This window comes from Clinocottus analis, unplaced genomic scaffold (assembly GCF_023055335.1).
Source record: "Clinocottus analis isolate CAN_PGR_092001 unplaced genomic scaffold, fCliAna1.0.p SCAF_4, whole genome shotgun sequence".
NCBI lineage: Eukaryota > Metazoa > Chordata > Actinopteri > Perciformes > Cottidae > Clinocottus > Clinocottus analis.
The window spans coordinates 16840183-16867796 of NW_027176153.1; the positions used below are offsets into that span (position 1 = coordinate 16840183).

The window sequence follows — 27614 nt, forward strand, 5'->3', positions numbered from 1 at the left end:
GAACTAGGCTGCCTGCTGAACGTCGCGCGGGCCGATGCGTAGAGCAGCGTGGTCCATCCTGTGACTGACTGACTGACACCCGCCGGGGAAAAAGTTACTCTTGAGTTCGCGGACACACTGCCAACATGTCTGGAGATGACGAAACACAGGAGCAGACCATCGCCGACGACTTGGTGGTCACCAAGTATAAGATGGGGGCAGAGATTGCAAATCGTAAGTGAAATGCAGCGTGAAGTTGCTGTTTGGACTCGGTGGTCCTTAAGTATCGTGATCCGTCTTCGGTTTTCGGTTAGCTAACACTACCCGAGCAGCAGCAGCTGTGCCATGTGCCGCAGCACAGGCAACGGCAGATCACAGTAGAAAGCGGGACTTTGTGTGAAATAAATGAAACGCTCGCTGTATATTTAAGCCGGGCTTTTCTTTATAGTAGCACGTCCACTCGTTTGACGACCCGTTGCTGTCACGTTCGCCCGGGGAGCTAGCTAAGAAGCTATGTGGCAGAGCTAGCTACCTACCTCACTAGCTAGCGTTAGCTCGCCTCAACGGCTAACGTAACAGATAACAATGACAAGTACAAAACTGTTCCTTATAGGCCTACGTCACCGAGCAACCGAATAGCTAAACGTGAACTAATGGCTTATGAAGTCGAGAAAACTTAAATTGTTTTGGAAGATACTGAAGATCTAGTTGATTTAATGAAGTCTAGCCTAAAGTCATTTTACGCAAAGGTTGACGTTACGAGAGTAAGCAGAAGCTAGTTTAAAACCACACTATTTGTGACGATAAAGTGTTTATTTATCTCACTTAAGACTTAAACAATCACAAATTAAATTTGAAATCACCAACGTGAAATCGTAAACTTTACATGTTGTTAATCATACAATCAGGTTATAAGGCCACATGCACACAATACACAGTGTGGTGTCATAATTGGTCATTAAAAGGTTGTTATTTTGGAATTTCTGTTTTACAAACACACAACCACACACGTATATAAATATGTTTACTTCCTGTCACATTCCATTCAAATATAATGCACAAGAAAAAATTAAACTGGAACCTTAACAACTGTGAAACCCATTTAGACTGTTTTATATTGTCAAATACATGAAAATAGTTAGTGTTCATAAATCCAGGGAAGAAAAACAGACACACTGTTTAAACAGTGCACACCTTCACTCTAAGGTTACTTGTACTCACACCTGTCAGTTGCCCAGTTTAACCACGGTCTTTTTGTGTGGCTATTTTTCATCTGGCAGTGTGGAGATTGAACAGCTGCCTCTTCTGCCACAAGTTTAATTCAACATGTATTAAAATCTTCAAAATCAAAATGACTACTACAGTTAATCTGAAATGAACTAATGTCAGATAATGTATTAGCGGTGCTTGGAAATCAGTTCATCAGCTTCTTCTAAAAGTCTTTAAAAAAATGTATACGGCTCAATATACATTTTTTTGTGTTTTTCATGAGAAGGGTTTTGGAGATGACTGCATGCTCTAGGTGCCTTACATCAATAACACATATGCAGTTTAAAGCGGATATACAGCTGTCAGGCAATCTGTCAAATGTTCATCTTCTACTTGACGTAACATCAGCTTCGTCAAAATGAGTTGTTCAGTGTAATACGCTGTCAATACTCACAAGCTGAGTTGTTTAACCTCCATGGGGGGAGTCACCCTGCACATTTGGGAAATTTGAATGTACATTCTTTATTGTTTTATTGAACAAATGATGAATTGACTGACCCAGTGAATGATCAACACAATCATTGGCAATGAAAATAATTGTTAGCTGAGCCCAGCACTATAAACACTGTGTTATCATGTTAACCACCTCATGGCTCCTTTTGTCTTTTCTTGCAGAGGCTCTGAAAACGGTGGTTGAGGCAGCTTTAGCTGGAGTTTCCGTGCTCAGCCTGTGTGTAAAGGGAGATGCCTTTATTATGACAGAAACTGGGAAAATCTTCAAGAAGGAAAAAGACATGAAGAAAGGTACGTCTTTCGTTGCATTTTATTAGTCACCATCACTGTCTATGACTCGGCAGTCCCTCATTTACTCTTTCTTTCACAGGTATTGCTTTTCCTACTTGTGTGTCAGTAAACAACTGTGTTTGCCATCACTCCCCTCTGAAGAGTGATACTGACATCATGCTGAAGGATGGGGACCTTGTCAAAATGTAAGCTGCTAAATGTATTGTAATGTAATGTAATTATACTATAGTTATATATTAAATTACAGTTAACCGCTTGATTTGCCGTTCATATTTTTTGTTTTTGGCTCAAGTTGTCCTGTTCCATTTTTTCACAGTGACCTGGGTGTGCATGTCGATGGCTTCATCTCAAATGTGGCTCACAGCTTAGTTGTTGGAGTGACCAAGGTATGTCATCAATGTTGAACTTTACCTGCACTGTAGCGGTCATTGGAAGAGCCATGATTTGTCATACCATTAACATCTCGTAATAGTAATACTTTGGTATTTCAGGTCTTGTAACTCTATATCCGTCCTCTTGTGTCACTTCAGGACAACCCACTGACCGGACGGAAGGCTGACGTTATCAAAGCCGCTCACCTCTGTGCTGAAGCTGCTTTGCGTCTTGTTAAGCCAGGAAATCAGGTAAAATTTCCCACCATGACCACTTAAATAAGCAATGTCATCACTGTACACACCTCGTCTAATAAACATCATCTCTTCCGTCAGAACTCACAGGTCACAGAAGCCTGGAACAAGATTGCAAAGTCATTCAAGTGCTCCCCTATTGAAGGTGGGTGTTTGTGAACAATCAGCACCTTCCATGATTGAGGGTTAGATTACATGGTATACATTTGCTCAATATAAGTTGATATGTGCGACTCAGTTTATTGTTTTGATGTGTGCAGGCATGCTCTCCCATCAACTCAAACAACATGTAATCGACGGGGAGAAAACTATCATCCAAAACCCAACAGACCAGCAAAAGTGAGTTCCCCCCAGAAAATAATAATAATAATGTATCCTTTTATTAATCCCTGCTTCATGTCAACGGGCTGATGAGTGTTTCAACCAGTAGATAATCTTGTTACTTTGTTTTTGTAGAAAGGACCATGAGAAGGCCGAGTTTGAGGTGCATGAAGTATATGCAGTGGATGTGCTTATCAGCACTGGAGAGGGCAAGGTAAGAGAAACTTTGGTTTTTGATTGTTCTGCTTAAAATGTATTAAAGGCAAGGTATTTATAACAATGTTTTGCAATTCAGGCAAGGGACGGAGGTCAGAGGACCACCGTTTACAAACGAGACCCCAACAAGGTGTACGGCTTAAAGATGAAGACATCTCGCACATTCTTTAGTGAGATGGAGAGGCGCTTTGATACAATGCCTTTCACTCTGAGGTAACATCTCTATACTTCGGTGCAAATGTTTCACTATTTAAAAAAACAAACATTTTTTCACCATCTAATTTTTCTTTTCTCTGTTTACGTCCTCAGAGCGTTTGAGGATGAAGGCAAGGCCAGGCTAGGCGTGGTCGAGTGTGCCAAACATGAGCTGCTGCAGCCATTCAGTGTGCTGAATGAGAAAGAGGGTGAGTGGAACAATGAGGGATGTAATTAAGGGCTTTATTAGCCTTGAAAAAGTCTCTTCAGTCATTGGAAGACTTCGCATGTACTTGAATGTGTAGAAAATGTAGTAAAAAGTAGTACCAGTATAATTATTTGTTATGAGGCCGAAGGGATTTTTTTGCTGCAAAACCTGTCCCATCTTCTAATAGACTATGTGAGAATTGTCATGGTTGTCATTCAACAAGAATGCAGGGACTATGGCGAGCTTGACTTAACTTTCTGCTGTTGCTCCACTCGTTCACTGTTCAACTTCACATAGTTGTCACCCCTGGTAGGAAAGCGGTAAAAAAGACAAAAGAACATCTGGAAAAAAATCCACCTCTTTTATGATGCAATCTAGTTTCTACCGTAAATTTGAATCAGTTGATTAACAGCACTATAGTGTCCACTCTTCGTTTTGCTCTGTAAACTTACACATTTGACGTGCACATCATATACCCAGTGTTTCTGTTTAATGCAACTTTCAACCTCATCTTTATTCAGGTGAAATTGTTGCCCAGTTTAAGTTCACCGTGTTGCTCATGGCCAATGGACCACTTCGAATCACAAACAGCCTCTTTGAGCCAGAGCTCTACAAGTCTGAGCTTGAAGTAGAGGACGCAGAGCTGAAGGTAAAATGGGTTTGATGGATGGGGTATTGCACTCTTTTCTTGCAAAGAGAGGGTTAGACTAATGTTATTACTGTAGCATTCTGTTAGAAAACTAGTTATTTTCAAAGCCATTATGTGTTTATGTATTGTGAGCTTATGAAAGTCATTTTTGTCTTTTTTTCCATTTAAAGGCTTTGCTTCAAAGCTCAGCCAGCCGTAAGACTCAGAAGAAGAAGAAAAAGAAGGTGAGTTAAAGGTGTGTGTGTGTGTGTGTGTGTGTGTGTGTGTGTGTGTGTGTGTGTGTGTGTGTGTGTGTGTGTGTGTGTGTGTGTGTGTGTGTGTGTGTGTGTGTGTGTATTTTTAATGAACATAAATACATGTTTCGAAAGATTCCTCTAATTTCAATCATTTCTATTTTTAAAGGCCACAAAGACTGTTGAGAGTGCAACTGGACAGGCAATGGAGACTGAAGCTGCAGAATAGATTTCTCTGACAGACATCTGATGACCCAAAGAACAGACACCACGAATCCTTCTGTCCCAGCTGTCTGAGGCTCTTGCGGGCATAGCCGCTGTGAATACCTCTGAATCTAACTGATGTCATTCTGGGATGATGCTGCTCCTAAATTCTGTCACGCCACCTCTAATACACACAAACGCGTACATCTCTAATAAATCTCATTGTCCTTGAGACGTTGTTTTCTCCCCTTTTAACAGTGGACAACAATTCTGCTACAAAAAATATGACCATTTGTTTGCCCTTCAGCCTTTGTACCTGAAAGATATTGGAAAATAAAATGAGTTTGACTGAGCGGCCAAGGATGACAAAGGCACATTACTGTTTCAGCGTAATTATGTGGCATTAAGATAACTTTCTCAACTTCATCATGGTAATGAAGCCATGCCTTTTGAAATGAGTTTTAACTGATCATGGTCAGAAATGTGAAACACCAGTCTTGAACCTTTTAAGTTACAAGCATCACATTGGTCATTCTTACTGTTGTATTCAGCATAATTACTGCATTTATACAGCTCTTTCTTAGGTCTGTCTGCTCTTACATTGTGCACACTTCTAGGAATCTACTGTAGGTTACTCAGCTAACAATTTATAAAACTGACCATTTTAGACCTAGTTGAGTAATTTAAATAGCAAAAAAATAATAATTTCTCAGTTGTGGATGGCATAACCTTCTGCCAAGGATTCAGCATTCAGTCTTCTGGTGCCACCATCAAGTCTGACAGTCTGTGTTTACATAAGAATTCCATACCTGTTCAATATATGGATGCTTTTGTAAAACAAATCCCAGTTTCAGAGACTATTTTTGGAAACATTAAAAAGCCACCTGACATCATTTTTGTTGTGTATTCAATTCTTTGTTCTGATTAATTTAGTGTTTTGATAGTTTTGAACTGTAACGAATCACCCTTCCAGGTAAAACTGCATAGATTGATTTATATTTTACTGATAAATCTGATAAGTATAACTTACAAGCCAAATCAGGAACTTGTGAGAACACCAGCCACCAACAGTTGAAGGACCAGTGTACGAAATGCTAACTTATGTTTAACAAACATAATTAATAGATCATTAGGAATTTAGAAATACTGAGGTAATTTATAGATCCATATGCATTTGCTTTTGATCTAGCTTTGTTTATTTCTGTAAATTATATTTTCCAACATGAAAGTCTAAATGCAGTGTCAATGCCTTTACGAGTGTTAGGCATATCATTGTTGGGGTAACATTCAGAAGAATCAACAACCACTGAAGGGAGTTTAAATAATTGTATTTTTAAAGCACCTTTAAAAACAGAGTTTATAAAGTTTTATATAGAGAAGCAAAACATTGCCATATACAACGTCAATACCGGGAAACAAATACAACAACAACATATCATTAATACAACAAAACCAAACAAATAACTGAAAAGTGCAAATGGAATAGTAAACAAATAAATAAGATGAACAAAGAAAAACGGAAACAAAATAACCGCATAAAAGGACGACATCACTATGAAGCAATTCTATAACAAATAATCTTAAGAAGTGATTTAAAGAAGTTATTGGAATAATACTGAAAAGGACCTGTTAAATGTTATTGTATATATTTTTTTGACAAGTTTAAAAATATATAAAGTGTCTGAGTACTATGAAATGCGCTATATAAATCAACTCTTTTTGATTATGGTCGGTTTATTCAGAGGATATATAGAGAGTTACATAAGTAGAAATGATATCTAACTGGAGTAATGCACCATAAAAGCACGTAATACGCGGCAGAAATTGTATCAAGTATTTTCTGTAGACGCTTTACAATTAAGAAAACTGCATTTCCGGTTCTATGCTACGGGCCAATGAAAGTGACGTGTACAATCCATATAAAAACGTCGTCGCCACGTTATGACGTCCTTCTCGACGACGATTCTCTAGCTGTCGGTAAGGCTCACCTATCGGTGGACGAATCCAAGTTAATCATCCTCTTTTAAAGTCAATCGATCTAATCCTTCATCCTTTCTCTTCTGTTTACAGACTCTTCTTCTCGACATGAGAGCGAAGGTTCGTGGTTTATATTTATTTAATCAAATAATTGTTTCTCGTCGTGCTAACGTTTGCTTGCTAGCTAGCTTGAACATGACAACGGACATGTAAACCACGTGGTACGCTAGCTTGTCTGTACAACTCGTTTGTATGCACTTTTTGTTGTATTTGACTGCTTTTAGATCAGTTTAATACATGTATGCTTGCAGGAATTAAATGAGGAAGAACATTAACGTTATGCTTCTCTTTTGCAGTGGAGAAAGAAGCGCATGCGCAGGTAAGAGTTTGTGCCTCGTGCATTTGCATCCTGTGTGTTTTTGAAAGTTTTTTTTTCTGATTGCCCCATGTTCTCGTTATAGACTGAAGCGTAAGAGGCGTAAGATGAGGCAGAGGTCCAAGTAGACTGATTTCTCCGCAATGGCTGTGACAGCACACGTTGTTTACAACCAGACCGGTGAGGCCAGATCCAGATCCAGGATCCTCCCGGTGTCAAGTCTGTCATTGGTGCCCATGTCGGTGTGACGCAGCGGAGCTGCAACAGCCGATTGATGTTGGAGAGCCACTCAAGACCTGCTGGATGACAGGCTTTTCCTCGGACATTCTGGACTCTCAACTTTTGTCTTTTTTTTTTTGGTTTTCAAACTGTGATTAAAGGTTTTGGTTTCTAAAATTTGCAGTTGCAATTTTTTTTTCAATGCAGCTAGAATATTTGGTCTGAAACCATAGGCTAATCCAAACTCAAAAGGCTTTCCACCCCCAGTGGAAGTGCAGAGGTAAAAATTAATGTGCTGGTAATTTAATTTACCTGCAGAGATTTTAAGGTGCTGGTATTGTATTATTATCGCATTACTTCAACCATAGTTCATGGTTGAAGCTTACTAGGCAACTATATGTTAAACTAGCCTTGCATAATGTTATTAGTTGCACTTTTTCTATCATGGTTTATCATGGAATCCAACGTATGACAAAGCTGTCCTGTAAACGCTCAACGTTATCTGCAATGTAAGGTCCAGAAAATTAGTTTGTTACCTAAGGGCAACAGTATAGAGGGTTAAAATACAGAAATGCCCCTAAAACATGTTGCATTACCCTCTAGTAAGCTTCAACTACTCACTGAATCCCACTATTTTGTTAATTCAACACTTTTAGTCAATATGGGATTGGATGCAATTGTTCTCAATTGCTATGGCTCATTCAGTGGTCTTAAAAAAAAATGCAATCGTGGCAACTGTTTCATGGGACATCACAACTCTAATGCATGTCTGAAAAGTATATTAATCCCCCAAAACATTTAATTCATGCTTCAAAACTTTGTTATTGTGTCATTACATTGGCCACCAAAATAAAGTAATTTGGTCATAGTGTGAATCCTACTGGTCCTATGTTTAGATGGACTGCTGAATATTATGTAAAAGTCATCATATGACTCAAGCCAACAATTACACAGTTAAGCATTTTAACACAAAAACGATTCAAGTTGGAATTTGTCAATTCAATTGATGAGCTTTCTTGCTATGAATCCATGTAAACAATTATTGCAAAGCCAAACTGACAGCTGACTTTGACGGGTATGAAATGACTTAGCAGGGACCATTTCAACATCATTTCAACATCACAAATCATCACATCATCTTGTGACTGCAACTTCTGCTTCTGGAGAACAAACTGAGATGCAATGAGGAGGTTGTTTATTAAAATCGAAATTGTTATTTATTATTGACAGCCTTGTTAAACATGTGCACAAATGGTGGTTAAAATTGCATTGTGTGGGCTTGGAGGCATATTTGGTGATTGGCACAGACTTGCACACACCAGTGAAGCAGGGGGTTATAATGCATCAATTAAACCTTATAATCTGTAAACATTAGAACATGTTATCAAACAAATACAATATTTAATTGATGGCACAAAAATATCCACAATGACTGAATTGCCATCATTATATATTTGGAAAATATATTTATATATCAGTTGTAAACTATTTTTATGTCAGATCTGGGTTAAAACAAACTTTTCCTTTGCCAGAAAGGGGGTGCTATTCACTTTCTTGCAAGAAATGTGTCTTATGAACACAGTGAAACACAGAGACACAACAGTGCGATACATTTAAGGAGGTTTATATATCAACAAAACAGGCATGTGACGAGCCATCACAATCTATTGTCAAAATATTGCCCTGCACTGGTATGACTTCTTCATAATGCCTTTATTATACTATAAGTAATTATTATGAATCGCATTTCTGGAAACCCAATGCACCTAAACTCTAAATCTCATTGAAACTCGACTTACAAATTTAAATAAGCGTATACGGTCTATTTTTGTTGCTTTTTTGGGGACGTTCACTAAGATTAGCCAATATGGGGCTTGGTTATTGTTGCTCGACAGAATGTGCCGTCATGTAACTGTTTACATAAAGGATCCGCAAACGTGTCACCCTCTGAGCAAACACATGTAATTAGCTGTATCCAGGCAACCAAGGAGCCTGGTCTGTTACAGTTGCCAAGCATAGATGAGGCTATTAGAGAAAAACGAGTAGAACCACCACCCAAACTCACCTGAAGGACACACTGTAGAAAGACTCACGTCATGCATGATGCTGCGCCTAAACGTTGCGCTACTGGCATTTGGCACACAGCCTGACGGTGTCACGACATGGCCACTTGGATTCTCTCCTCGTGAAATTGACCATAACGGGGGCTGATCGATGCATCGCAATAAAAGCAGCACAGCTGATAGGCTTTCTGTCTACGAACCTGTTGGCGCTGTCACGCTCGGTTGTAAAAAGGCTGCTGCAGTGGAGATGAGCGCTTGCGCATAAAGCAAGATTTCACCCGGTTATGTAAAAAAAAGAGAACGGGTCGAGCAACCTGTGCATTTGAGCACTATTTTGGGCGTATTGGTTACGCAGTGATGGTACTGGTACTCTGAATAAAACGTGCCCTTGGGTGTCTGCAAATCAAATAAACATTCGTTCACTTTGCATTTACTCCTAATACGCTCCGCCTGCCCGAGTCGGTGCATGACGCTCCGCGTTAATTCTAGGGTTTAGGTTTCTACTGGATTTCATGTGAAGGAGGGCTTGAAGCAGAGCCCGCCCTCGCGGGTCTTGGTCGCTGCTTGTCCTGCTCTGTCAGAGAAGCTTCACGCGCAAATTCATTTCGGAATAGTCAGTTTAGTGCCTGCACAGCGGAGAGACGCTGTGGCCATCATTTAGATGATCGAAGCCCGCAGTTTATCGTTGATCCCTCGATGGTTTCTGTATTAAAACGGTGGTAAATCTTCAGTGGCGCGTGCCACTCAGTCGTAGAGGCATTGGAAGCTGAAGCCCAGGTCGAATCGGGGAAGTCAAACTGATCTTGCGATGCCACCCGCGGATGCACAGCCGGGCATGAGCGGAGGCACAGCGGTCGCAGCCCCGGCCCTACCGAGCCAGCCCCCAGGTGAACGCGCATTGAGTGTGCTGTGGTCGTTTGCAAAATGCCTGGCTGCTCTTCTACCCGTGTACCTGGCCGGGTATTATGGCTTCAGCATCAGCGTAGTCCTCTTCGCGCTGATGATCTACATGGGGTGGAAACACAGTCGACTGGAGAAAGTGGCGAGGCTCAAGTTTTCCATGTACCTTCTGGAGAACGAGAAAGCCTTCACCACCGAGAATGCTTTCAGGACCAAACGGGATTTACCTCCATGGGTAAGCAGTGGCTCACCGCCTGCCATGGCCATTCTCTGCTGTTTGTATGACCTGCGACATCTGTCAGACTGACTTGAGTTGCATCTCAGCTACTTGGCATCCCTGTGTTAGGCTCTTACATGCATATTACTCATGTGTGCTTGACGTTTATTCAGAAGCTTCAGACTTATTTAAATATTGCCTCCTTACAACCTTCCTCCCGACCATTAGACATTCCTAGTGTGCAGTGCCTGGGGAACTGCTGTCACCCAGGAATGTGGATTTAAATGTCAGATGTGGTCTTCCCGTGGGAAGGTGATACTAGCATTCAGTAGAACTTGCACTTTGTACACAGGGAAATGCATGTGTATATAAAAAGAGATTCATCTATAAGAGAGATTCTCTGCATGTGTTTTTCCTCTTCCTGTTTCGCTACAGTAGAGCTGGCATTGACCTTATCTAGCTCCAAAAACATGATGACTCATAAACATACTTCAAGGCAGAGCAGAGGCAGTGACCAGGACCACCATATCTGGATATAGAGCAAAGGAGAATACACTGTGTGTGTGTGTGTGTGTGTGTGTGTGTGTGTGTGTGTGTGTGTGTGTGTGTGTGTGTGTGTGTGTTCTGTGACAGCCGACAAGGCTGATGTGCAATGTGCATAGTTTATTTCCTGAAATGTTATTCTAAGTTGTGTTGGCCGGTGTTTTCTCTCTACTTAGAGAACATAGGTTATAGGTAAAGCTGGGGAAATGGTATAATCAAGTAGAAAAACTGCTTTTTATCTAATGTAAAATAAAGATCTCAAGTATTTCAACTACTCTGCTCAGACCTGGAGGTCAATTTAAACTGCCGTGTTGTGTTTGAGTTCATGCATGACCAATGTTTTTTGTCCACAGGTCAACTTTCCAGATGTGGAAAAAGTAGAGTGGCTAAATAAGGTACACTTTACATCAGATTTTGCATATGTGATCTATTTTACACATTGGGAGCTTATTGTTAAGAATCATTTGTTTCTACATGCTTGTATGACGGTGAATTGCTCTGCTTTACTCAGCTGAACTGTATAAAAACAACGATTTCAAGATAAAGTGATTGCATCTCACGTGAGTAACTCTCACAGTAGGCGCAACGCCTCAATTTAGTATGAAGATATAAAACCCACTTGTGTGGACTTTATGTGACCCGGCTCCTGTTGCAGCCTCTCCATTGGAGCAGATTATCTCCCGCTGTAATTAAGAGGCGAGAGAGAGAGAGTGGCTCAGATCATATCACGGAACTCTTTGTCTCTGTCAGTACAGTAACCTCGCATCAGCACAGGGCAAGTGTGGATGTGAATACTAATAATACCAACCGCCCTTCTGCAGGGAAAAATGTAATGAACACAGTGACAGAAGTGCAGAATGTAGGATGGCTATTTGCTGGACCATCTTTCAGCAACCCACGTCTTTCCTCCAGGCTCCCTGACATGTGATCCAGCTGCTCACACTTTCTCTCCTTACTTGCAGCCATAAAAAAAAAAACACACAACAATGTTACCACCTTTATTTTTTATATAAAACTTGTAAAAATGCAAATACAGTAATGAGTAATGCCGGGTAATGTGTGAGAAGGCTTGTAAAAGAAAAGCCTGTTTAATTGCTCTTTAAAAGAATGCATCATTCCCGACTGAATGTCGATAACTGTATCATAAATAATGTAGGATATTCTCATCTATAGCTGTGGGCTGTTAGCATCAGTCTCAGAGGGACTTTGGAGGTCAGAGGATCAGAAAACAGTAGCTGACAGGACTTTGCACCAAGCTCTTATAGCTTACACTGAAATGCTGCAGCTACCACCAGTGTGAGGCTGTTGCAGAGTGATAACATTGATACGCTGACTCAATCCATCACACATAATTACATAATGTCTCTTTCATTAAATTATGGACTTCTGTATTATGTTCTCCAAAATAACTATAGGATGCACTTGATTTGATTATTTCTGAACCGCCATGCTGAATTATTGATGTCTGAGCTCCGTCAGATGATTTCAACAAGTTAAACAGTCTGTGGTCGTGGCTTTGTGAACTGTGTGTGTGTGTCTACACGTGTTCATGGTGCTTTGTTATTTGCGCTCCTGTTTTAGTAAACAGTTCCTCATTCACAAGATACCACTTTGCTGTGACTAAGCATTTGCATTAGCATTGATTGAAACACCTTATTTGTCACTTCTTACAGAATGTAAATGCTTTTGAATCATTAAGACAACCTTGTCCAAATCAAACATGCTCTTCTGCAGGTTGTAGTTTCCATCGACAGCTATCCAGTGATGAGGCTTGTAGTGCGTAAAAAGTTGTGTATTCCATAAAAATATATCCAAATATAATGATGGACTATCAAAATTGACCTGCTGAAGAAACCTGATACGGTCTACAATATGCAGAAAAATACTTGCTCCACATCCTGCGCCATCAAAGTTTAACTTGCACTAATCACACTTAATTAAAGGAACCAACCCAAGATTATCCAGTAGCAGGACAGACTAGAGGAGCTTTCATCTTAAAAGGGCAAAACATACAGCAGAGCATATTCGGCAACATGACCAATTACCCTAATTCTATTGTATGAATTCAACTTTTTAAAGAACACAACCTAATTGATTTTTGCAATGACAATCATATACAAAAACTATAAACAAAAACATTGGAAAATGCCTGCCAAGACCAGAACAATAATGAATGTTCTGTCATGTAGATCCTGCAGCAGGCGTGGCCCTTCATTGGCCAGTATCTGGAGAAGTTGCTGGTTGATACCATCGCTCCTGCCATCCGGGCCTCCAGCATTCATCTGCAGACTCTCAGCTTCACCAAGGTCAACATAGGAGACAAGGTATCGGACCGGTCTGACATAAAAGCAGCAATGTACTGTGTTAAATGTTTTACTACAAAGGCAGTTGAACACAGAATGTTAACGTGGGTAATGTGTACATCTGGTAATGCAGTGCTGCTGTTAGCTAACAAGAATAGCATGATTTTATAACAGAACATTATAATCCCTATGTGCATCTTTGCTCATGTTAAGTCTATATCAGTCGTATATGCTTTGTGTAACGCTAGCTGTTGTGTTTACAGGCGTTGAAGGTGGTTGGTGTAAAGGCTCACACAGAAAATGACAAGAGACAAGTTATGTTGGATTTGTACCTCAGGTAATGCATCACAACATCTGTTTCTGCTTGTGTCTCAGCACCTTGTCAGTCAAGTCACACATATTCCTGAGTAACTATGAAGTGTCCCACATTCGGGAAGGGCAGCAGTTTGTCTCTTCCAGCAGATAATTGTTTATTTAAAACAACTGTTATCATAACTCATATCAGCTGCTTCACTTGGTTAAACATGCATCTATAGATTGTAAACATGTATGCTCTCCTACATGCAGCTACGCCGGTGATGTTGAGATCAACGTAGAAATTAAGAAGTACTTTTGTAAAGCCGGAGTGAAAGGAGTCCAGGTATAAGAATTCTTTTTTTTAAGATATTAGTACATTATTATCGATAGTTAAGTTTCCTGACTAACGACCAGACAATATTACATTTTCTCTTTGTAGCTCCATGGGAAGCTGCGTGTAATCCTCGAGCCTCTGATCGGAGACATCCCATTGGTTGGAGCCATCACAATGTTCTTCATCCGCAGGCCTGTGAGTGTAGCACCAGTGAACCACGTCTGACTTCATACACTTCTGTATTTATGTCGTTACTTATATCTGTGTTACAGAAACTGGACATCAACTGGACCGGGCTGACCAACCTGTTAGATATCCCTGGGCTTAAGTGAGTTTATATGACTGAGCTTTGTGTAAATGTATTTAAGGGTGCGGCTGCATTGATCTGTTGTGTCTGATTGGTGGTTGCTTTTAATAGGTTTTTTTTTAAAGAGGAGTGCCTGTTTGTGGATTAGGTGCTGATGAATCTTTGACATGCAGAAAAGGGGGCCGCAATTTTTTAGAATTGATGGATACATTTATGACTTTATGATGTATTTAGCTACAACAATCAGGAAGTGGTCTGTGTGTTCACATCCTTAAAGGATAAGTCTGGTGATACGCAATTTGTTTTTCTTGTCAACAAATCCTGGGAAAAGACTAAAACCTACAAAAAATTGAACCTGCTGAGGAGCCAACGCCTGACATAGTTTATTCCTGAGCACCCCAGAGCAACTTTGTTGAGCTGCTTTTAAAAACACATAAAGGAGTCACGCTGCACTGGGTGACATGTTCCTTCATGAACAGGAGCACTGTACTTTATTTGAGTCGATTCCACACGCACACACACACACACACACACACACACACACACACACACACACACACACACACACACACACACACACACACACACATACACACACACACATCCTGTTGCCTTAGTGGTCCAGTGTGTGGGATTTATAGTTCAAAATGTATTTATTTGAACAATTAAAAAGGTACACAAACATAACAGAAAATAATACATATATGTCACAGTGCAGGAAGAGATAGAAAGCCCACTGGGCTCGTTTGAAGCCTCCACTTCTACCACATTACAATTTCAAAATATTATAGAGAACACAACATTAATATACAAGGGGGACTTAGTGGCAGAAATGGAATATAGTATTCATAACTATGTCTTCATTAGTGTATAGATGCCACTAAATCCCATACACGTATACGTGTTAATCAGTATCAGAAAATAGTCCCCAACATATTCAATATTTGTTGGTTTTGTTCTTTATATGCTGTTTGTTGATAATAAGAAACATAATGATCCTGCCTGGCTTATCCTTTAAGTTGTTTAATGTATGTCATATTGGTGTTCTTGCACTTATTCAGTTTGTATATTATGACTCCATGCATTCATATAGAGGTAGTTATTGAGGCCCATTATGTAAGATCAGTGATCAATGTAGAATCAACATCAGTCAAATAACTATACTATAATTATGAACTGAGAAACGGAAACAATTTATTCAACATCTTATTCAGTGTATGGTTTGGTGGCTTATTCTACATTGTGTGTGTTACGATCTTATATAATGTACATTTGTGAAAGTTAAAGCCTTATTAGAGGTGAAAATATATTGTTGAAACATCAGTTCCCTCTGACGATGCTTTCAATGACAGTTTCTCATCGTTATAGTATTAGACATTAGCCAACATGATTATACAGAAAACGGACCTCATCTTTAGCTGCTGGATGCATCCAGTTGGTTCTGTTTCTGAGGACATGGATATCATGTTATTCATGCATGTCCATATGGTCAGCAGTAGTACATAGCCTCTGTCTGTTTGTCTGTGTTTCCCTCTCCTGTGTCCCCAACATCGTCCTTGCATTCATTTGCAGTGCCATGTCGGACACTATGATAATGGATGCAATAGCCTCCCACCTGGTGCTCCCCAACCGTCTAACTATTCCCCTGGTGGCCGACCTGCACGTTGCGCAGCTCCGCTCCCCTCTCCCACGGGTAACTGTCTTAATTATGAATGACCTGGAGACACATTGACCCACAAAGACTGAAACCGTCTCAGTATATAAGCTGCAAGCAAACACATGCAATTCATACAGCAAATTCACACAAATATGGATCCATGTTTTGTGAGGAAGCTGAGTTGACTAACATGTTCTTTATGCTTGTGTTGTCCTGCATGTGTGTGTACATGCTAGGGAGTTGTGCGTATCCACCTGCTTGAGGCTGAGGACCTGACTGCCAAGGACACAGTCATTAAGGGCTTAATCGACGGGAAGTCAGACCCGTATGCAGTTCTGCGTGTGGGCACCCAGATCTTTACCTCCCATCACGTGGACAGCAACCTGAACCCACAGTGGAGGGAGACGTACGAGGTGAGAGCGAATAAAATGTTTCCAAAGTTGAGCCAAAAGAAACATGAGCTATATGGCTTTCTATTAAAGTGCTGCAATCCCCCCTAGTTTGTGTTCTGAAAGTTATAGCTTGCTGTTGGTGTCCTTGCTTCCTGGGGGTTGCATAGGGAAGTAAGTCGGAAATAAGCAGTTTCACAGAGATTTTATCTGCTTCTTTGAAAGCAGGAAGCTTCTGTCATTGAGATAAGCTGCTTTTGCAAAAACAACTTACTCATGGACACATTTGTCTTTTTTTCCGTGGTTTTTGAAATTTGGTTAAGTTATGAACATTTACGTAGTACAAAAGTGAAATGTTCCTGGCGTTGTGATTCTGTTTGCATGTCCTTGTGTTATTGTGCCGTGTGTGGCTGTATCTATACTTGTATATTTGTTGTGTGTATTGTGTATTTGTCCATTTATGTGTGTGTGTGTATGTGTGTGTCAGGTGATTGTCCATGAAGTACCTGGTCAGGAGTTGGAAGTGGAAGTTTTTGACAAAGATCCAGACCAGGATGACTTCCTGGGGAGGTAGCTTACTCATTCTCACTCATTTACTCTGTCTCTATGTGCTTCTCGTGTCATTCTCATCTCTGCGAAAGCCACTTTGGCCCACGATTCTGTCAACATTTAAACACCGTAATCTCTTTGATTTATGGTTCATTGATCCTCTCTCTATCTCTCTTTATCTGTCTCTCTCCCAGGGTCAAGGTGGATCTTGACATTGTAAAGAAGGCCAGAGTGGTGGATGATGTAAGTAGTAATAGTATTGTTAAATTAGATGTAATGTTTCACCATTACATGTATTAAATGTTTCTATCTCAGATCAAAATCAGGAAGTACAAGAATGCAGTAATTATAATGTCTCACTCTGGAAAACATGTTTGTAACACTGCAGTCATCCTGTCATCATGTGATATTACAGACCCCATGTGCCTCCTCGTGATCTGCTCTGATCTCACCATCCACACATGCTCAAAGAAATCAGCCGGTAGAGAAAATATGTGTGTTTAATGAGCCCTCTGTTTTTGTAAACAGTGGTTCAATCTGAGGGACGTCTCATCTGGCAGCGTTCACCTCCGGCTGGAGTGGCTCTCTCTGCTGTCATCTGCTGACAGACTGAGCGAGGTGAGTCTTCACGACAGCACAGCTCACTGAATCTCAGGGCCAGGCCTTTGGGTTGGTAACGTGGAATTCATACATTGATAAGTATCAGAGACTTATTACTATTCCACATAAAAATATAAGGATTCATGGGCTTAATAATAGTAGACACGTAGATTTCAAACAGTTAAACTGCAAGAAGATCTGTGTTTCTAGACCAGAAAAGAGTATAAAATGTGACAATGGTTTAAGCCACTTTTGAAAGAAAAAGAGCAATAACAATGAGCTGCAGAGAAAACATAAAACAGATAACATAAAATACATCAAAGGTCCAAGTTAAACAGGATTTCTATTGTAAAATCACTAATGAAGAGTCACATTGCATCCCATAAACAATCTAACGTGGAACCTTTGGGTTGGACGCCACTGGCTGAAAGTACTCCAGGTTTTATGTATATACATTGTTTCATGTGTTTACATACTTTTATTGTCATCATTTATCAATATTTGATTATGCTTTGTGTATTTTTACCTCAGGAACAATAAAGACGAAGACATCCAAATACATCTATTAAGATAAATAAACAAACAGTCAATCAATAACACAATCTGCATCATGAACTTGTTATTAATAGTATGACAATAGTAAAATTGTCAGCGGCCTCTGGTTGGTTGTTGAGCTTTTCGGGACTCAGATCATTTTCCTAACATGCTCTTTGCTTCTGTTCATTGCTCATCTACCAGGTGATTCAGAAGAACCAGAACTTGACCACTAAGACGGCTGACCCCCCATCCGCCGCCATCCTCGCCATCTATCTTGATCAAGCTCACGAATTGCCTGTAAGATCGTCATTATTCAGGACCCTCTCATGTCGAGTGCGTTCCAGTTTCATCTCTTACCCACACTGATGAGTTTAATATGTTGCAGATGAGAAAAGGCAATAAGGACCCGAGCCCAATGGCCCAGATTTCCATTCAGGATGCAACGAAAGAGAGCAAGGTAAGGACACAATTTGAACCTTTCCTGAGTACGTTGAACCAAAAGCAGTACTAATGTTTTCCGCCTTCTTCTTCTTCAGACTTGCTACGGAACCAACAGCCCTGTGTGGGAGGACGCGTTTACCTTCTTTATTCAGGATCCTTGCAAACAAGACATTGATATTCAAGTAAGTCAATATAGTAAGTAGTCGTAGAAATAAGTCGAATAGTAATGATTGAACACACTAATCAAGCTAGCTGCGAAGATCTTACATAAATTACTCCAAAGATGCCACGCTAATTAGGACACAAAGTACATTATTGACTAAAAATAAACCCTCTTATAATATAATTCATAATAATATATTTTTTAACCTATTAATGTCCCTTTTCTCTCCATGATGTTTGCCTTTTTCCTAACTTCACATCTTCTGTTCCCGCGTTTTTCAATTAGGTGAAAGATGATGACCGTGCTCTGTCTCTGGGCAGTCTGAGCATCCCGCTGACCCGTCTGCTGGAAACCCCTGAACTCACCATGGACCAGTGGTTCCAGCTGGAGAATTCTGGCTCTGCAAGCCGCATTTATGTCAAGATTGTGCTCAGGGTTGGTGTTTCACTTTTTTTTCTTCTCACTTTTCTCCTTTGTGAATAAAAAAACAGAGAAAGAGAAACCTGCATTTAATTTACTGCTTGACCGTTGCTCACCAAGATCTGTTATTTGTTTCCTGCTAGGTTTTGTGGCTAAATGACGATGCCACTCCTACGACTCCGTCCCCTCGGCCTTCGGCCCCTGGGCCTGGGATGGGTCAGGGGGGAATCACATCAGAACTGAACCCCATGGGGCCCGGCGGGTTAGCTAAACCTCCACCAACACGACCGCAGCACACCACGCCCGACCCAGAGTTTGCAACTGAGGTAAAAAAAACAAACTAGAGTCAAACAGCAGCAGGGACCATGAAGCCTCGCACACACACACACACACTACAGTAGCTTTTCCTGCCCTCGTTCTGCTCACAGGGAGTGCTCCGTATCCATCTGGTGGAGGCCCAAAACCTGATAGCGAAGGACAACTTCATGGGGGGCATGGTGAAGGGGAAGAGCGACCCCTACGTCAAGATCCGTGTAGCTGGCATCACCTTCCGCAGCCACACCATCAAAGAGAACCTCAATCCCATCTGGAATGAACTCTACGAGGTATTACCTTTGCCTGCTGATCTACTCATCCTGATGAGGAGATTAGGTCTACAGCTTCGATCGTATATTGTTCTTCTGTGGTCTAGGTGATTTTGACGCAGCTTCCTGGTCAGGAGATCCAGTTTGAGTTGTTTGACAAGGACATCGATCAGGACGACTTCCTCGGAAGGTGCGTCTTGACATTACAAATGAAACTGGAGCATTTTTGTCCACATGCGTCTTATGACTGGAGGAACATATTTAAATGAAAAGGAGGACAAAGTGTTGATTGAGTCCTGTCTTTGCAGATTCAAGCTCAACCTGCGAGAAATCATCAGCGCACAATTCTTCGATACGGTGTGTGACACATGGTGAACAGATCATTTAACAAATTGTATCTGTATTCATAGTCTAACCTGGACATTTGTGTGCCCTTCTTGTTACAGTGGTACACTCTAAATGATGTGAAGTCAGGCCGAGTTCACCTGGTGCTGGAGTGGCTGCCCAGAGTCGCCGACCTTCCCAGGCTGGAGCAGGTTACATATTTGCTCTCTCTATTGTATTTCATATACCTTGGCAAAATCAAAATGATGTAGTAGTTGTAGTAAAACTAAGAAGCCTTGACTGTGTATACCTTTTTTGAAACAACTGCAAAAAAGGATAATAATGTATCGCGTAACATAATATACAAATAATATAAAAGTAAATATGTGTAAATGAATAAAATAAGATCAAATATAGAAGTGCGAGAAGTGATGCATCTTGTTCTCTCAGAGTCTGGTTCCCTTGTTTTCTAGCAGTCGTTATTTGGTTGTTATGGGAGATAAAAACAACCAAATCATCGGTCAGAGAACAACTTCCTCGGTGGAGGACTTGAGCCGTGTGTGTATAGAAGCAATGTGTTAAGTAATGGAGATAATGCAGATGCTTTGTCTAGATTAGTTTACTTACGTTTATATTTTTGTGTTTCGAAGGAAATATTAAGCAAAACTTTGGGTGTTGCACCACAAGTCTTACTAAAACTCTGTGTAACATCCTTTCCCACTTCCTGCAGATCTTGCAGTACCAGTCACAGCAGTCGTACCACAACAAGGTCGTGCCATCAGCAGCTGTGCTGTTTGTGTATGTGGAGCGTGCTCATGGCCTGCCGGTGAGATCATATCTCCGAGTCCTTAGGGCTCTATTTGTTGTTTATTGTGCCTGTGTTTTTCATAAAACATCGTAGTGTCCCAATACAGCTGCATTCTTATTTACACTTAAAATATATTGGGATGAAATGTGTGTTTTAAATGCTGTAGATGCCGTTGATTACAATGGTTAATCTTTGCGTGCAATTTCAGTTGAAGAAGAGTGGGAAGGAGCCAAAAGTTGGGGCTGAGATTGTTCTCAAAGGCGCTTCAAACAGAACCAAGGTAGGATCATGACGTGAAAGATGAGCTTGTGAATGCAACAAATGAGAAGTGCTGTTGGAAAAGTCTAAAAAATCCCTTTCCTTAGATTTGTGAGCGTTCCACATCTCCTCGTTGGGACGAAGCTTTTCATTTCCTGGTTCGTGACCCCAGAGATGAAACACTCACAGTGAAGGTGAGATTCATTAAAAACAAAACCCCGCTTTTTGTCACTATGTAGCTGTAAAGCTAGGACAAACAATATTTTACACAAATGTTATAAAAGACAGTCTAAAAAGAGTTTGTGTATGTTTGCATGTAGCTCTCCCACAGCTGGGGCCAGGCCCTCGGGTCCTTGACTCTTCCTCTCAGAGAGGTGCTGTTTGAGCCGGGCTTGGTGCTCGACCGCTGGCTCAATCTGGATGGAGCTCTGCCAGAAAGCCAGATACTACTGAGGGCCACGCTCAAGGTACTGACAAAATATATTTCTTATTCTCTCTCCACCACTAATATATAATGGGATCAGGTGAGTAATGCCCTGCTTGTTGTTATTTCTGTAGTTTATCACTTACATTCCCCAGTAAAGAACCAATATTGCAATATACTGAATACTTTACTGAGGGTTCGACATCAGATGTTCAGAACTTTGTTGGTAATGGTCTATGTTAAAGGGACTGTAATAAACGCAAATGCAGATCCCGCTGTTCTGAGAGCATAACAAAAACCCATAGCGGACAAACACAAGCTCTTCATAGGGACATTTTTGTTTTTGTATTTTTGTATCAGCCTCCATAGTTCTTCAGAGACACGTGGGAGAAGTTTCAGTCTCCCCCCCTTACGGACTGACAGACTTTAAGGTGTGCTACCGTGAAGTCCTTGAGGGTTTAGGGGTGTCCCATTGTCAAATTGTGGAGTGCCTGAGGGCTGTGTGGCAGACATTTTGAGCCCTTTATGATCTCTTTCTGTAAGTCAACATTAGATGCTGACTTTGCCTAAGGGGATTGCCCACAATGCATTGCAACATGAGGTTAAACACGCAGTTCCCAATAGAAGAATGGAGACGTAAAAAAAAAAAGTAAGCAAAGAGGCACACAAGCAGAAAATATATATATATTCTTCACATTCATTAAAACATTTAGTTTTGACAAAAACAAGTAAATAAATAATGTAAAATGACTTCTCATCTCGTGAGGAAGACGTACAAATCAGTGAATAAAAAGAATAAAATAAATACACAATTGTACACAATAATTTTCACGTCGTCACGTGATGTTGCAGCAAAGTGTTGTCCCATTCATGTTTACACAAGTTCAAGCCCTCACAGACTCTCACACTGCAGCTGACGTCAGTAAATCCCTGAGGGTTCAGGGCTTGAGGGTTTCGGGTGGAGATTGGGATTGGGCCTCTGAGTCGTCCTGCAGAGCTGGTCTGTAAAATTGAGCTGTGATCCGTACGTTCTGCAGGTCTTGGACACTCAGCTGGCGGTGTGTCGAAGGCCTCCAGGAGAAGCAGGCACTGAAGGCGGAGCAGATGAAGTCCTTCCCAGATGGGTGCCTTCCCATCTCGACCTCAGACAGAGAAGTGGATTCTCCCCGTGAGTCCAGCATATCAGCGTCGATGCCACATTGTAGTCACTGCCTCCACTGTGTTCTTCATTATATTCATACTTTGCCTTAAATATTCAAAGCTATAAACAATCACATTCTCTACGCTGTGTCTTTAGGAACGATAACGCGACCGGCCAGGTGAAGCTTACCACCGGCTACTCCGTCGAGGAGAGCAGGCTGTTCATCACCATTCACTCCTGCAGGTCTCTGTATGACACGCGTCACGTCTTCATCGTCACATGTTTGACCCGGAGCACTGCGTACGAACACGTGCTGTGAATGTGATCACTGTTTCACCCACAGAGCGCTGGCAGCCTGCTCCAAGGACGGTGCAGACCCTTACGTTTCCTTCATCCTGCTGCCTGACAAGAAGGCCACCACCAAGAGGAGGACGGCCACCAAGAAGAGAGACCTCAACCCGGAATTCAACGAGAGGTGAGATAAACAAATGAAACGCTTGCGATGGGGAAGAAGTGGAAATTGTGAGTTGACTTGTCTCTCTTTTTGTAGGTTTGACTTTGACTTCTCTCTGGAGGAGTCCGCACAGAGAAGACTGGACCTGTCTGTGAAGAACAGCGTCTCCTTCATGAGCAGAGAGAGGGAGCTTATTGGCAAGGTATGGATCCTCTACTGAAATGAAGTTAGTCATCCTCACATACATTCCCTGATGGAGTTATTATGTGAGATATGTGAGTGTGAGACATCATCTTTTGCTTCTTCTTGTTGCCCTCAGCTGCAGCTGGACCTGGACCAAATTGACCTCAAGACTGGTATCACACAATGGTAATCATTGAAACAGCTAATGAACAATTTTATGTATATATATAATAGAGTTGTATCAACAATTGTATGTCCATATATTACTTTCTTCAAGATCATTCACACAACAAGTTTCCTTTCTGTTTTTCCAGGTACGATTTGGTCGCAGAGACCAACTAGAAGACTCAACGGTTGGTCTGAAATCATATTTCATGTTAGGTGTTGCTTCTGTGATCTGTGATTTGTGTTTGTATATTCAGCTTAAAAGAACATTTCCACCATCACTGAAGAAAAAAATGAAGACATATTTGCTCCACAAAAACACAGTTCATCAGTATTTATGAAACTTTACATGTAGCGTATCATCCGTAAAGTGTTAACTGTGGTGAATTCATGCTGTCTTGGACAGATTCTTCAGTAGAATATTTTGGCTGAATAGATGTTTGATAATAATGCAACTATGTTGCACGACCTACCGAGTTTATATGTGTTCAAAAGCATGTCGAAGTCCTCTTTGAATTTTATTCACAAAAGGGCTTATGCTGTGGTCAATATATTAAGGTATGATGTGTTTATGGATATACAGCATCCAACACAACTGAGAGAAATTCCTTTGAATTTTATTTTTTACAACTTTCCAAAAATTACGAATATTACTTTGTTTGTATATGTTTATATTATTGCCTTAAGTATTACAAAACTGTGCACAATTTGTCAGTGTTTATGAATTATGTTCCAAATGAAGTTTTATATGTTTTAGCCAGAGCTCTGTTAAAGTTGCTTTTATAAATCAAAGTATTACAAACCTAGACCCTCACATTTACCACTGCAAACAGAGGTATGATACTGTAAGCGGAGTCTAAATCACTGTGCTTTTATGATAAAAAAAACAAAAAACTTTATAGATACTGAAAACACATCGCTGATGTTCTTACACATGCTTCTTTGTGTTTGTACGTGTTGGTAGCGCTAAATGCAACAGGCTGAAGCTGTCAGCCGTGTTTAAACCTCAAGCAAAACAGTTATGACTTCATGAAAAGCAAGCTAATATTGGACGCCAGTAGTGAGACAACAGCTGTGGGCCAGAAGCTGTGGGCCAATGGCTTGTGCACTGATTTGTGATGATGGAAAGAAAATAAGATGTTTAAGTGTCAGAAGAACTGAAGAAGAAAACTGCTGAGCTTTGACATTATTTGAACATCATCATGTATCTGCTGAAGTTGTTGATTAAAATTTGCACTATCATGAATCAAATCAGGCGTGTGACTTCATTTTGTGTACATTTTTGTCTTTTAATCATTATTGTTGATGTTTTGATGAAATGCCATACTTCTTTCTGGCCACCAGGTGGCGGAAAAGAGCTGACAAACGCTCACCTTTCCGTCCGGTTGTACGTATGTGGGCTCTGCTTGCAGATGTGAGGGGTGGGGGAAACAGAAACTAAAAGATTGACAGGTCTTTTCACCAACACGAGCGCCGCCTCCTCCAGTTTGGGGCGGGACTCGAGACAAAACCTTCCCTCTGAGTGGAAGCAACAGCAAAGAGTTTAATCAGGATCACACAACAATAATGAATGGAAACACGTCGTAGCCAAGAAAGTTGAGCAGCAACTTCAAGTAACTGATGCTCGGCATTTGAACGTTGTCTGTCGCGAGGGGAAATCCGTTATAAGTAATGGATTGGCCAATCAAATTAGAAACTACTTTCTGGAGGAGAAAACATCTGCACTTTGATTGTTACTTTTGAAAGTATCCGTTGTTTAAGGGACGCTACTGTGGAGCACACTGTAAACCTAAACGCGCGAGTTAAGCGTAAATGGCATTTTGGGACAGTGAGACGAGAATACTGCACTGTCAGCGGTTTATCTCGTTTGGGAAAAGTGGATTATTTGGATTAATCCGTTCATGAAGTTGTTGGAATATTTGGGAGATTTTTGATCTTTGCTTTTGCTTGGATTATCAGAAGAAACTTCGGGATTCAAGTCGAGGAGGATACGGCACATCTGGGGGGAAAATGGGTAATATAGAAAGTGTGGATGGCCAGTCGGAGATGAAGCATCACATCATGCCTCTAAAGGTCCCCATGCCTGACCCCACGGAGCTGGAGGAGAAGTTTGCCATTGTTTTGGTAAGTTGTGATCTCAGTTTGTGGTCCACACATCAAAGAGACATCGACCAACTTTAATTAAAGCGTGGCTCGTTTTAACTTCAGCTGTTCGGACTCGAGCTGCCTCATAAATTAATCATTTACAGAATTACACATTTAAATAGTGCCAACATAAACATCAGGAATGATGGAGGATGTTTCTGTAACAAAAGAGTTCATTTGTGCTCTTTTGTTTTGTTGTAACTTGGGCCTACATGAAGGTATAATATGTGTATTTACATTTCAGTATCTCCTATTAAGAGCTGCTGATATTTTAAATGAACCGACCTGTGCTGTCCCGCCCCTCATCCCCTGCCTCCCCCTCTCTCCTGCGGTTCTTTTGTCTCCCCTAAAGTCAGACAACTCCGCGTTTGGCTGAAGTAAGCATGGTGAGAGTTGGCAGGAGTTGGCATTACACTGTAAATCCTAGACTGAGCACATCTCGGCACATCTTCGCCTGATTTTTTTGTTTTGTTTTCTCGCTGCAGACAAACCATCTGAAAGCAGCATTTTCTGAATTCCCCTAAAACTCCCACACACTCCTCCCTTCTCACATCAGGCTGCAGTTGAGTTGTCTGAGCGCTTTGTAATAATGAGCACACAGTCAACACCCACTTTTACCGACTATCAACACAGACACGTACTCTGTCATACTGAGCACTTCACACGGTTTCTCTTTTTTTCAGGAACAATGATGTGGACTTAGAATAACTTCAATGTCAGGCTGAGGAAGTGGGTGCTGCAGTCAGTCATCTGCAGCGGTGGAAAAAATCATTAATCTGTGACTCCACTGGAGCTGAAAATGATAAACCATCAACACTCAGTTAACCAGCAACTACTTTGATCACCAATTAATCATTTAGGTCATTTCTTAGCATGAATACCAAACATTCACTGGTCCCGGCTCCTGCTTTGCTTTGTCTCATGTGATAGTAAACAGAATAGTTTTTTGGGTTTTTTGCATTCATTGTTTGACGAAACAATTCAAATAGGCTTGAGAAACATGTGATGGAAATTTTTCTACTATCTTTTTTAAAAAAAAAGTTAAGAATGAAAATAATTGTTGCAGTTGTTGCTTTTTTGGCTCAAGTAGACTGCTGATCGATTATTCAACTAATTACCATATTACTGAGTGTAACAGTGATTAATAAAATAGTGACAGGATGACACATTGGCCTTTTTACAGTGACACAGTGGTGGAATATCTTTTAAAACAGCAACTTTTTGTTATATTTAGTTGATTGACATTTACGTATTATCCACAGAAACTGTATTTGAGTTGCCTATCGAAATACCTTATTCACTTGCACCATCCAAAATAAAAAGAGAAAGCTCAATAACATCTCTCCAACTTTTGCTCTGCTGCAGTGTGTATACTCCAACACAGTCAGAGAAGCATAACATACATATTTGGGTTTTTATCAGCATATTACTTGTTTAGTTTTTGTTAAAAAAAAGTTGCATGGAGGTTTCTCACAGGTACTGATTTAAACATAACCACAGCCAGCCTTTATTTTCAGCTGTTTGAGAACTTAACAAGCTTCAAGCAGCTGAGAGCTGGAGTCTTCGCAGCATTGCTCAGATCATCTCATTCGTGAACACTTTGTGGATCCTTTATGTTTCTGGAATAATGCCATTAGCTGCTCTATTAGCAGCTACAGAGTAAAGCCCTCATATGAAGAGACTAGCACAGCCAGAAGCCATTCATGGCCGGCTTGATGACTGCTGTGCTAATCCTCAGCTATTATGACAATTATGCACTGTACAACACTGTCAGCACCATTATGACAGCTCAAGTAGTGTCTCCTTGACGCGGATGTCTCATTGCTTTGGACATTTCATATCAAGTTTTTCCATAGCCGTCACATTTCCCGTAAAGAACAAAGATCAACATATATCCTGCCTCGAGACTGGAACAATTTTCAGTTGTTTGACTGCCCTGGAACACAAAGTCAAGCCCTGTTATTATGTTCAGCCGTGCAGAGCAGATGATTTCTATGCAAGAGGCAGTAGACTCAACATTTCAGTTGCGTTTTGGACTGGGAACATTTTTCATTCTCTCCAACCCCACCCTGCCCCATCGTAGCCCCAGATTTCCTTCACTTTGTGGGAAAGAACAACATGCTTGTATATTTTAGTGTTCTTATCAGACAATGGACGTCTCTCTGCACTACTGGCCCCTTGTTTGGAGATAA

General features: G+C 40.8%; 3 protein-coding genes and 1 long non-coding RNA gene across 7 annotated transcripts in view; all 4 read left to right on the top strand.

Moving 5' to 3' along the window:
- On the top strand, window positions 1-5018 carry pa2g4b (proliferation-associated 2G4, b). The gene is made up of 13 exons (XM_068598303.1): window positions 1-213; window positions 1864-1992; window positions 2072-2177; window positions 2309-2378; window positions 2523-2615; window positions 2700-2763; window positions 2879-2957; window positions 3075-3153; window positions 3235-3368; window positions 3465-3559; window positions 4080-4207; window positions 4378-4431; window positions 4610-5018. Exons 1-13 carry the CDS (start codon window positions 126-128, stop codon window positions 4667-4669), a joined length of 1179 nt encoding a protein of 392 aa, XP_068454404.1. The 5' UTR covers window positions 1-125; the 3' UTR covers window positions 4670-5018.
- Window positions 5019-6571: 1553 nt separating this feature from the next.
- On the top strand, window positions 6572-7393 carry LOC137800732 (uncharacterized). The gene is made up of 4 exons (XR_011079659.1): window positions 6572-6621; window positions 6715-6741; window positions 6978-7000; window positions 7083-7393. It is a non-coding gene; the product is annotated as an uncharacterized lncRNA (long non-coding RNA).
- A 2373-nt stretch (window positions 7394-9766) lies between these two features.
- Window positions 9767-23668, top strand: esyt1a (extended synaptotagmin-like protein 1a). The gene is made up of 31 exons (XM_068597734.1): window positions 9767-10414; window positions 11293-11334; window positions 13129-13263; window positions 13506-13579; window positions 13810-13882; window positions 13979-14068; window positions 14146-14201; window positions 15753-15873; window positions 16074-16250; window positions 16714-16796; window positions 16970-17018; window positions 17304-17393; window positions 18114-18209; window positions 18298-18369; window positions 18449-18535; window positions 18802-18951; window positions 19080-19262; window positions 19365-19541; window positions 19628-19710; window positions 19829-19877; window positions 19967-20056; window positions 20575-20670; window positions 20861-20932; window positions 21018-21104; window positions 21231-21377; window positions 22372-22502; window positions 22632-22718; window positions 22819-22950; window positions 23026-23131; window positions 23249-23298; window positions 23427-23668. The coding sequence occupies exons 1-31, from the start codon at window positions 10088-10090 to the stop codon at window positions 23452-23454; spliced, it is 3240 nt and encodes a 1079-aa protein (XP_068453835.1). The 5' UTR covers window positions 9767-10087; the 3' UTR covers window positions 23455-23668.
- A 1188-nt stretch (window positions 23669-24856) lies between these two features.
- The window catches only part of fmnl3 (formin-like 3), a 30490-nt gene continuing 27732 nt past the window's right edge, over window positions 24857-27614 (top strand). For all 4 annotated transcript variants that reach the window (XM_068596907.1, XM_068596909.1, XM_068596908.1 and 1 more), the window contains exon 1: window positions 24857-25401. In XM_068596907.1, coding sequence (XP_068453008.1) covers window positions 25288-25401 — 114 coding nt within the window. In that variant the 5' untranslated portion in view covers window positions 24857-25287. The remainder of the gene's footprint in view (window positions 25402-27614) is intronic.